This window comes from Thalia democratica, chromosome 7 (genome assembly GCF_965202585.1).
Source record: "Thalia democratica chromosome 7, ktThaDemo2.hap1.1, whole genome shotgun sequence".
In the NCBI taxonomy this organism is placed as follows: domain Eukaryota; kingdom Metazoa; phylum Chordata; class Thaliacea; order Salpida; family Salpidae; genus Thalia; species Thalia democratica.
In genome coordinates this window covers 57,493,397-57,505,461 of record NC_139171.1, presented here as the reverse complement: position 1 = coordinate 57,505,461, position 12,065 = coordinate 57,493,397, and the positions used below count along the sequence as shown (strand labels likewise).

The 12,065-nt window shown below is 24.5% G+C and overlaps 1 protein-coding gene across 1 annotated transcript; it reads right to left on the bottom strand.

Moving 5' to 3' along the window:
• Positions 1 to 1,209: 1,209 nt before the first annotated feature.
• Positions 1,210 to 11,505, bottom strand: LOC145840657 (ATP synthase F(0) complex subunit f, mitochondrial-like). Its single transcript, XM_082947979.1, has 4 exons — positions 11,434 to 11,505; positions 8,241 to 8,366; positions 3,843 to 3,956; positions 1,210 to 1,326 (listed from the first exon to the last, which is right to left on the bottom strand). Exons 1-4 carry the CDS (start codon positions 11,486 to 11,488, stop codon positions 1,295 to 1,297), a joined length of 327 nt encoding a protein of 108 aa, XP_082804105.1. The 5' UTR covers positions 11,489 to 11,505; the 3' UTR covers positions 1,210 to 1,294.
• Between the last annotated feature and the right edge of the window lie 560 nt (positions 11,506 to 12,065).

The following is a 12,065-nucleotide window of genomic DNA, read 5'->3' as shown; positions in this document are numbered from 1 at the left end:
CTGATGGAGGACACCAACCTGTGCGCCATCCACGCCAGGAGGGTGACCATCATGCCCAAGGACATGCAGCTGGCCAGGAGGATCAGGGGCGAAACAGCAGACAAATGAAGGTGAAAAAACCCCCTGTTCTGATACTTTCTATTTTTCGTGAGTTAGTCGTTTGCATCATTGAAACTGCCGCCGTCAATAACGGAGCCGATTGTGCGATCGAACGTGCGAAATGTCAATTGGGAATGAGCCGATGGTTTTTGGAGCCGAGAAATTAAGAAGCAAGCTCAAGAGATACAAACTCAAATGTTTTTTGAAATTTTTTCTGTTGATTGTTTTTATTAAAACTAATATGTAAGCTTCATCTTGAACTGTTTTAAAGTTTTTATAAGTGCTTATACAAACAGTTAACGTAAGAAAGATTGGCTTTTTTTTTCATATTTCTGCGTAAAAAACTTAATATTTGTTCCAAGTTTTTCTTGGTTTTCTGAACAATCTTTAAGACGTTAATAATGAAGTTTATCCGAATATGAGATTAATCTATTTATAAAATAACTATTTGACGTTTAAGTATAACGGTTGATAACTTTAACGCTAGGTGCTCATTTGAGAGTTTTATATTACTACAAACATAGACATAACTATTAGAATTTACTCATTTTACTATTTATTCATGTTAGCTTTGTAAATTTGAAAGCTTTAGTAAAAAACTATACTAAGTGATTGTAACTAAACATAGTTAAGTTCAGAAAGAAAGTGAAAGTTTCAATACGTACCAGGGCGTGTTTCGAGGACTGCTTCCTGTGCTACCCCTAAATTAACTGGAACAAGTTTGATAAAAAAACGAAGTAATATTCATGTTCAACCAATTATTTAAACTGGATTAGCTAAATATCATTAGTAGATGTAAAAAAATTTACCTTGAACTTTTTAGAAAATCTTATAACTTCCCTGAAATTTTTAGAAATAATCAGAACTCCTGAAAGTGTGGCAACCCTGTACTTAAATAAATAGCTACATGTGCTTCTTACTTTTCTATTATTTAAACAGCGTACTAATAAAATATTAAAAAGTTTATTTATGCATTAGTCCTTCTGTAGCGCTTAGGTTTGTTGTGAAACTTATAAAAATAAAAGGTATATTAAACGGCTAACATTTACTTGCTTATAAAACTGAACACTGATGACTTTCAAGTCTTAAAGATTAACATCATTAACAAAGTAGACGAACAAGTTTTATTCGAAAAAATTCTAACGATATATAGACAAATTTAAAACGCAGAAAAGTTCATGATGACCAGTTTGATTTAATGGTATTTCTTGATGGTTTCGTTTTGACCTGAAAAAAAAAACTGTGTGAGCACATTGAAAAAATGCAAAAAAAAATTGTGAATTTTTAATACAAAACTTATTGTAACTATTTAGAATTAATTATTAATCATTTAAATATTTAAGTAGCTTAACTAAAACTATTGATGATGATATAAAAAAATATTCAAACAATTCATTAAAAAAAACATAATACAATGCTTAACTGTTCAAAATTTATTGTTATTTTAAAATTCAATATATTAAATACTGTGTTTAAAAAACTAACACGTATATATTAGTAACTAATAAAAATGAGATTCAATAACAACTATTATTACATTTTATAGAAAAACTGTTTTTACACAGAAATTTTAGTCTAAAACTTATTATGAACTTGTTAATTTTCTCAGAAACACTGACTAAAATAATAATATTTTTATTTCATACTCTAAACAGTTTCAAAAATAACTTAAAACATAAATTGATACAACAAAAAAATATCTTTAAAATAAGTTATGAAATTAAAACTATTATAAACTGTAGTTATATATATTTTTTGATTATTTTTAAAAGAAACTTTTATAATATTTGAACAGTGAACTTATTTAATAAAACGTTTGGTATAAAACAAACTAGGAGTATTTTATAAAGTACAACAATAGCATAATTAAAAGTATTTATGTAAGACATACTAGAAATTTAAAAAGTAATTTTTGGCGACTTCACAACTATAATAAGTGTTAAACAGTAAAAATGGTACTATCTAAATAATTTGTTTTCAAACTTAATTATAAATACACAGTTTAAACATTAAACAAGTGTAAGTTTTTTTTAATTTATATCTGTAGAATTAAGTTATTGCTAAGAAGGTACCAAAAGGTACCAGTATAACTTTTTATTTAATTTAAAACACACAGGCAAAACTTTTAAATTTTTAACTTTTTACAAAAAACTTGGTCACTTACTAGCTATAAAGGTTTCTTTGGAAAATAAAAGTGATTCTAAATATTATGACACTTAAAAAAATTGTTTATTTATATTATAAATTGTACGCTCATTCTGTTTTATTAAATGACCTACGAGCTACAACTCACAGAATAAAATAATAAAGCAAACCAGACAGTGAAATATTACAACATAACCCTCTTTAACGGCATAACACTCTTTGCTAAACTTTTACCCAAACTACTAGTGTGAAAACAATGAAACAATTATTCTTCAAGACCAATGTCTGGTTAGAAATGTATGAAAAACTAATAACAAGTTACCAGTTATTATATTTAGGCTTGCCACTTGTTTTTTCAACGATTTTTCCATATTTTCCAAATATCTTCCAGGTTTTTAAAAGTACACATTTTTGGGTCTATTTTTAGTTTAAAGATAAATCTAAGGTATGAAACTGTGTTAAACAGTATAAAAACATTGAAAAGATAATGTTAAGCTACTTTAAATATATTTTTAATAAATAAAATTGTTGATGTTGACAGAAATTTTTCATTTACATGATATATTTTTTGAGTTAAATTAAGTGTGAAAATTGTTAAAGTTCCAGGTTTTTTACAGGTTATTTTTGCCTAAACTGTCAAATTACAGGTTTTTCAAGGTTTTTCCAGGTTTCCAGGTAAAGTGGCAACCCTGTATATTGCTGATATTTGCTTATTGGTTCAGACACATAACAAATATACAAATAAATTAACGCTTCCACGGATATTTAGGGATGTAGACAAATATGTAAATACTGATTACAAATAAACTAACGCATCCACGAGTACTTGGAGACGTAAACAAATTTTAAAATAAGCAAATACAAATTAATTAAGGGCATAGGGGGGGTAAACACCCTTTTTTGGTTTTTTATCTTATTTTATATAGTTTTTGCTAAGCTACAAGATGCTTTTTACAGATTTAAAAGATTCAAAATAATTTTTGAGATATAGCCGGTCAAAGTCGGAGGCAACAATAGGAACCTTATGGGAGGCGCAAACTAAAATGGCAAATAACTAGAAATCACTAAAAATCTATCTCCTCCTACGTTTTTTGAGATAACTACCTCAAACTCTTAGGAAATGTTCCTTGCAATATTTAGAAAATTCTGTCGGAACAGAATTTAAAAAAAATGTAAAAAAAAAATTTTATAACAAAAAAACTAAAAAAAAATGTTTTTTTTGTTTATTTTTTATATAAAATTTTTATTTTTTAATTTTTTAAAAATTCCTTCCGACAGAATTTTCTAAATATATCAAGGAACATTTCCTAAAAATTTGAGGTAGTTATCTCAAAAAACGTAGGAGAAGATATATTTTTAGTAAAATAGTCTATTTTTGCCGTTTTAGTTTGCGCCTCCCATAAGGAACCTGTTGCTGCCTCCGACTTTGACCGGCTATTTCTCAAAAATATATTAATATATTATATATTATATAATTAATAAATATATTATTATATTTTAATATATATATATATATGTAATAAATAAACAAATAAACTAACGCATCCATGAAAATTTTAAGATATATATATATGTAATAAATAAACAAATAAACTAACGCATCCACGAGTACTTGGAGACATATGCGCCCAGGAAGAGCACCGAAGCCAAGTGGACGACCCAGGCGCCCCCGATGCGGCGACCGCTGTACTTTGACCAGTAACCGTACTTTGCTGTGAACAAATATTAATTGAATGAACAATAAAATTATGTTAAAAATATAATCAGTAACCGTACTTTGCTGTGAATAATTATTAATTGAATGAACAATAAAATAATGTTAAAAATATAACCAGTAACCGTACTTTGCTGTGAACAAATATTAATTGAATGAATAATAAAATAATGTTAAAAATATGATCAGTAACCGTACTTTGCTGTGAATGATTATTAATTGAATGAATGATAAAATAATGTTAAAATATAACCAGTAACCGTACTCTGCTGTGAATGATTATTAATTGAATGAATAATAAAATAATGTTAAAAATATAATCAGTAACTGTACTTTGCTGTGAATAATTATTAATTGAATGAATAATAAAATAATGTTAAAATATAACCAGTAACCGTACTTTGCTGTGAATGATTATTAATTGAATGAATAATAAAATAATGTTAAAAATATAATCAGTAACCGTACTTTGCTGTGAATAATTAATAATTGAATGAACAATAAAATTATGTTAAAAATATAATCAGTAACTGTACTTTGCTGTGAATAATTATTAATTGAATGAATAATAAAATAATGTTAAAATATAACCAGTAACCGTACTTTGCTGTGAATGATTATTAATTGAATGAATGATAAAATAATGTTAAAATATAACCAGTAACCGTACTATGCTGTGAATGATTATTAATTGAATGGTTAATAAAATAATGTTAAAAATATAATCAGTAACCGTACTCTGCTGTGAATAATTATTAATTGAATGAATAATAAAATAATGTTAAAAATATAATCAGTAACCGTACTTTGCTGTGAATAATTATTAATTGAATGAATCATAAAATAATGTTAAAAATATAACCAGTAACCGTACTTTGCTGTGAATGATTATTAATTGAATGAATAATAAAATAATGTTAAAATATAACCAGTAACCGTACTTTGCTGTGAATAATTATTAATTGAATGAATAATAAAATAATGTTAAAAATATAATCAGTAACCGTACTTTGCTGTGAACAAATATTAATTGCATGAATGATAAAATAATGTTAAAATATAATCAGTAACCGTACTTTGCTGTGAATAATTATTAATTGAATGAATAATAAAATAATGTTAAAAATATAATCAGTAACCGTACTTTGCTGTGAATAATTATTAATTGAATGAATCATAAAATAATGTTAAAAATATAACCAGTAACCGTACTTTGCTGTGAATGATTATTAATTGAATGAATAATAAAATAATGTTAAAATATAACCAGTAACCGTACTTTGCTGTGAATAATTATTAATTGAATGAATAATAAAATAATGTTAAAAATATAATTAGTAACCGTACTTTGCTGTGAATAATTATTAATTGAATGAATAATAAAATAATGTTAAAAATATAATCAGTAACCGTACTTTGCTGTGAATAATTATTAATTGAATGAATAATAAAATAATGTTAAAAATATAATCAGTAACCGTACTTTGCTGTGAATAATTAATAATTGAATGAACAATAAAATTATGTTAAAAATATAATCAGTAACTGTACTTTGCTGTGAATAATTATTAATTGAATGAATAATAAAATAATGTTAAAATATAACCAGTAACCGTACTTTGCTGTGAATGATTATTAATTGAATGAATGATAAAATAATGTTAAAATATAACCAGTAACCGTACTATGCTGTGAATGATTATTAATTGAATGGTTAATAAAATAATGTTAAAAATATAATCAGTAACCGTACTCTGCTGTGAATAATTATTAATTGAATGAATAATAAAATAATGTTAAAAATATAATCAGTAACCGTACTTTGCTGTGAATAATTATTAATTGAATGAATCATAAAATAATGTTAAAAATATAACCAGTAACCGTACTTTGCTGTGAATGATTATTAATTGAATGAATAATAAAATAATGTTAAAATATAACCAGTAACCGTACTTTGCTGTGAATAATTATTAATTGAATGAATAATAAAATAATGTTAAAAATATAATCAGTAACCGTACTTTGCTGTGAACAAATATTAATTGCATGAATGATAAAATAATGTTAAAATATAATCAGTAACCGTACTTTGCTGTGAATAATTATTAATTGAATGAATAATAAAATAATGTTAAAAATATAATCAGTAACCGTACTTTGCTGTGAATAATTATTAATTGAATGAATCATAAAATAATGTTAAAAATATAACCAGTAACCGTACTTTGCTGTGAATGATTATTAATTGAATGAATAATAAAATAATGTTAAAATATAACCAGTAACCGTACTTTGCTGTGAATAATTATTAATTGAATGAATAATAAAATAATGTTAAAAATATAATTAGTAACCGTACTTTGCTGTGAATAATTATTAATTGAATGAATAATAAAATAATGTTAAAAATATAATCAGTAACCGTACTTTGCTGTGAATAATTATTAATTGAATGAATAATAAAATAATGTTAAAAATATAATCAGTAACTGTACTATGCTGTGAATGATTATTAATTGAATGGTTAATAAAATAATGTTAAAAATATAATCAGTAACCATACTTTGCTGTGAATAATTATTAATTGAATGAATAATAAAAAGCATGATTAAGATCAGACTTCAATGAAAACTCATTTAATTCATCTGAAATTTCGTTTATCAATAACCATTTTACTCAAGTGAGGGGGAAACAGTCAATTAGAAAATTTGGTTTACTAGCATATCATGAATATATGAATTTATTAAATTGACTAGATTTTTGAAAATTGACTAAATTTTTGAAAATTGACTAGATTTTAAAAAGTTTAGTTTTATATTCCTAACTAATAACCTTCTTTTAAAAATTAATCAAGCTTCTTTAAATGTGTATTTAATTGAAAAAATTGATAATGCCAAAAAAAAATATCTAAATGATAGATATTTTTTGTGTCGAATCGAAAATTAACTACTTAATATGTAAAAGTTGTTAATAATTTAAGGTTTTTTCATGTTTGTTATTGATTTTTGTTCAAAATACAGGTTCTTTAGTGGTTTTTGTTCATAATTCCTTTTTTTTTTCATAATTTCTACATCTCCAGGTTTTCCAGTTTTTTTAGCCTAAATTGTCAAACTTCAAGTTATTCCAGGATTCCAGGACTCTTGACAATCCTCTATTTATCTAAACATTATATTTGTGACTGTGATTTCAAAGAGCTCTTAATTTAAACTAAAATACATAATTTTAATAGAAAAAAAGTAACTTTTTTATTCCGAAAAAAATTGAGATTAAAAATTGTTAGTTATCAGTTCAGAGTTTTGAACTGTAAATTTAATTTAACTTTTCATAAAAAACATGTTTTATTCAATAACCTGATAAATAAATTGTTATGTTTAATTTCAGGATATAAGAATGATTTAAGCAATTAACTTTAATGATAACTAACTTGCATATTTAACTAGCAAAATTATTCAAATTTAGTAATTAAAAAAATATATATTAAATTTATTGTCATTATGATTAATATAATAGATATAGATAAATATTATTATATTACATATAAAATTTTAGCACACAAGACAACTGAGTCAGTTTTAGCTCAAACAGTCTCTTAGAAAAGTATTTTTTATTAAAGTTAAAGCCTTTGAAATATATGAAGTAAGCATAACCACACAGTCAAAACTCTCTTCTCTTCGAAACTTTAATGCTTCAATTCAAATAATTTAGTAAATTCTTTGAATTTTTTTTTCATTTTAAATGTTTAAGCAAAATAAAAAAATAGGAACTTGACTTTTTCATCTACTTAATTATAAAGTAAATTTTTAAAGGTAAAAATTTTTTATTCAGCATTAAAAAAATATTTTTGTAAACTTTTTTGTTAATTTAACAGTGTTGTAGCTTGCAGCTAAGATTGATTAAATTGAAAAATTTATACAAACTATAATAAATAGAAAAACTTTAAATCCTGTGTGAGGAAAAAATCTCAAATAAAATCTTTAACATTTATATTTGAAAGTAAACTTTACTAGTATTTATAATTTATTAGTAAGGAATTTTGAATATGTTTTTACTGGGTTGTAGTGAAGGTTACTTATGAGAGGCGCTAAGTATGGGAGGTTACTTCTTGGCAGCGAATATCATACGAATGGGGGAGAAGTATAATTGGGATAAATAAATAAAATAAGAATAATTAAAACAAATAAAAACAACCTCTCTTGGCAGCGAACATCTTAACTATTAGGGAGAAGTATAATTGGTACAAATAAATAAAATAAGAATAATTAAAACAAACAAAAACAACCTCTCTTGGCAGCGAACATCATGCCCATGGGGGAGAAGTCTCTCTTCATCAGCCAGGAGGGAATTTCAGCGAGCTTGATGTCCCTGAACTTCCTCATGTCTCCGGGAAACCTCATGCCTACTTCGACTGTAAAAAAATTTTTTTTTAATTTTTTTTTTGTTTTTTTTTTTATAAAATTTTTATTTTTTAATTTCTCAAAATTCTGTTCCAACAAAATTTTCTAAATACTGCAAGGAACACTTCCTGAAAGTTTGAGGTAGATATCTCTAAAAACGTAGGAGAAGATAGATTTTTAGTGAAATAGCCTATTTTTGCTGTTTTGGTTTGCGCCTCCCATAAGGATCCTATTGTTGCCTCCGACTTTGACCAGCTATATCTCAAAAATTATTTTGAATTTTTTAAATCTGTAAAAAGCATCTTGTATAGCTTAGTAAAAACTATATAAAGAAGATTAAGAACCAAAAAAGGGCGTTTACCCCCCCCTATGCCCTTAAACTTGAACACCTTCTACTGAGCCCACTTGAAGGGCTTTTAAATAATTTATTAGTAAAATAAAATTTTAAAAATGCTGGTACACGTGTTTCATTAGACAAGACGCCTTAATCATCAGCCAGCTAAATTTAAAATAAAAAGCACTTTGCTAAACATAGAAGCGAAAAAAAAAAAAAAACAGTATGACATAATATTGTGCATTACAAGAATTCAGTACAAAAATCGATCTACCATCTAACTGAATTCTTGTCATGCACAATATTATGTCATACTGTTTTTTGTTTTTTTGTATAACTTTTGCTTCTATGTTTAGCAAAGTGCTTTTTATTTTAAATTTAGCTCGCTGAAGATTAAGGCGTCTTGTCTTGTGAAACACATGTACCAGTATTTCTGAAATCTTATTTTTCTGAAAAATTATATATATATATGTATAAAATAAGGTTAATGTTTAAACTTAAACACTTTCAACTGAGCCCACTTGAAGGGCTTTTAAATAATTTATTCAAATGGCGAATTTAAAAATTCTGGAACATATGTTTCACAAAGCTTTAATTTTTCATAAAGCTTTGATCATCAGCCAGTTAAATTCAAAATAAAAAGCACTGTACTAAACAAAGATACAAAAGTTATGCAAAAAAACAAAAACAAAAAACAGTATGACGTAATATTGTACATTACAAATATTCAGTACAAAAATCGATCTACCTTCTAACTAATTAAACAACTAAAATTAATAGTTAAATTTAAAAAAAAATTCAACTAATTAAATTTTATAGTCAATTAACTGTTGTTTTCGTTAATTTTAGTTGTTTAATTAGTTAGAAGGTAGATCGATTTTTGTACTGAATATTTGTAATGTACAATATTACGTCATACTGTTTTTTGTTTTTGTTTTTTTGCATAACTTTTGTATCTTTGTTTAGTACAGTGCTTTTTATTTTGAATTTAACTGGCTGATGATCAAAGCTTTATGAAAAATTAAAGCTTTGTGAAACATATGTTCCAGAATTTTTTAAAATCGCCATTTGAATAAATTATATATATATGTATATATAAGTTATTTAACTTGATAAATCAAATCTTTCACACTGAGCCCACCTTAAGGGCTTTTTCAATAAAAAGGTTTATTTCAAGATGTAAAACTTGAAGGACTCGAGTTTAGTGCTTATGCACTCATCAACTTCAAAACAAGTTTAAAACATTTTTCAAAGTTTTAACTAAATTTATAAATTATATTTACTTTTTTTGAATGTCAAAAAAACTATCTACTTGTTCACAATTAATTGTTGTATTCAAACCAACTTTTTTGGCATAATAAAGGCATGGGAGAAGAGGTTTAATCACTTTATTTACAATTTGATCTTATATTAAAGAGTTTTGATTAAGCTACAAGTTGCATTTTACAAAAAATTTAAAATAATCAAAAAATTCAATATATTTTTCGATATACAGCAGGTCACAGTCCTTATGGGAGGTGCAAACTAAACCAGCAAAAAAATTTTATTTCACTAAAAATCTATCTTCTTTTACGTTTTTTGAGAAAATTAACTCAAAATTTCAGGAAATGTTTCTTGTAATATTGATAAAATTCTGTTTGGAAAGAACTTTTAAAATAAATATATATATATAAAGAAACAAACAAAAAAAATTAAATTTTGTCATTAAACTTTCCTATTTTTTCAAAACTCTTTCCAGACAGAATTTTCAAAAAATTGCAAGGAGCATTTCCTGAAAATTTTAGGTCATTGTCTTGAAAACGTAAGAGGAGATAGATTTTAAGTGATTTCTAATTTTGCCTTTTAAGTTTGCACTTCCCATAAGGAACCTATTGTTGCCTCCGATTGTGACCTGCTGTATCTCAAAAATTATTTTGAGTTTTAAAAACTTGTAAATAGTTAGTAATAGCTTGGTTAAAACTCTATAAAAAAAGATCAAATTTTGATTAAAATAATTTACTCCCTATATGCTCCCAAACAAAAATTAATCCAACTTTTTTGACATGATAAAAAACAGTTTATTTATTTCAAAAAACTAATATTTTTTGGCTTATTAAAAAATATTATTTATTGTAAAAGATTAAACTAACTTTTTTTTGGCATAGTCTAAATACAACTCATTTATTTTTTTTTAATAAACAACTTTTTTTGACATATTCAAAATACAATTTATTTCAGTCAAAATTAAACTTTCTTTTTTGGAATTTTCAAAATATATTTATTTATTTTAAACTAAATAAAACTAAAGTTTTTTGGAATATCTAAAATACAACTTACTTTAATTAAAATCAAACCAACATTTTTTTGAATATTCAAAAAAAAATTTTGTTTAAAATAAATCAAACCAATTTTTCTCGGCATATTCAAAAAAAATTTTTGCTTAAAATAAATCAAACCAACTTTTCTTGGCATATTCTAAATACAACTTATTTTAATTAAAATTAAACCAACTTTTTTTTAGCATATCTAAAATACAATTTATTTTAATTAAAATTAAACCAACTTTTCTTGGCATATTCAAAATACAACTTACTTTAATTAAAACTGAACCAACATTTTTTGAATATTCAAAAAAAAATATTTTTGTTTAAAATAAATCAAACCAATTTTTAGCATATTCAAAATACAACTTATTTTAATTAAAATTAAACCAAAATTATTTTGAATATTCAAAAAAAACTTATTTTAATTAAAATTAAACCAACTTTTCTTGGCATAGTATTTGGGGTGGAGGGAAGTTCCAGGTGCTGGTGGATCCATTTTAATATTTTTAAAATAAAACTAAAAAAATAATTAATGTAAAAAAAAGAAGAGTGATAATAAAAATGTTTAGTGGATCAATTTTAAAACTTTTAATAAAAAACTTAGAAAATAAAAAGGGCATAGGAGGGTAGGAGTTTTTTTTTTACTAGAAATAACATTGGATTTTATATGAAAGCTTGAAGAACTAACTACAAGCCAGTATTTATAGATTTAAAAAATCTTATTCAACTTTTCAGATATTGTAATTTTTGTAAAAAGTTTTCAATACAAACCTATGGACCCAAATTTTTAGGGGTGAATTTTCTCGGAAATTTTAAAATAACTAAAAATCTATCTTCTCTTCATTTTTTAAGCTAGTGACTTCAAACTTTCAGGAAATGTTCATTTTGTAGTTTCAAAAACTTTGAGTGTTGGAATTTTAAAAATATTGAAAAATAAAATTTTTAGATAAAAAAAGGTGGTATTTTTTCTAATAAAAAATTTATTTTCATTTTTGAAAATTAAAAAAAATCATGCATTCAATCTTTATTAAATTTAATAATACACTGTGAAAATTTGAATAAGATTGCTTAAA

Bases quoted from the DNA above. Each gene is read 5' to 3' on its own strand.
- LOC145840657 (XM_082947979.1), bottom strand. From the start codon at position 11,488: ATGGATCCACCAGCACCTGGAACTTCCCTCCACCCCAAATACTATGCC. The intron at 8,367-11,433 runs GTTGGTTTAATT...ATTTTTTTACAG, and splicing joins CAAATACTATGCCAAGAAAA to TCGAAGTAGGCATGAGGTTT. The intron at 3,957-8,240 runs GTTGTTTTTGTT...ATTTGTTCACAG, and splicing joins GATGTTCGCTGCCAAGAGAG to CAAAGTACGGTTACTGGTCA.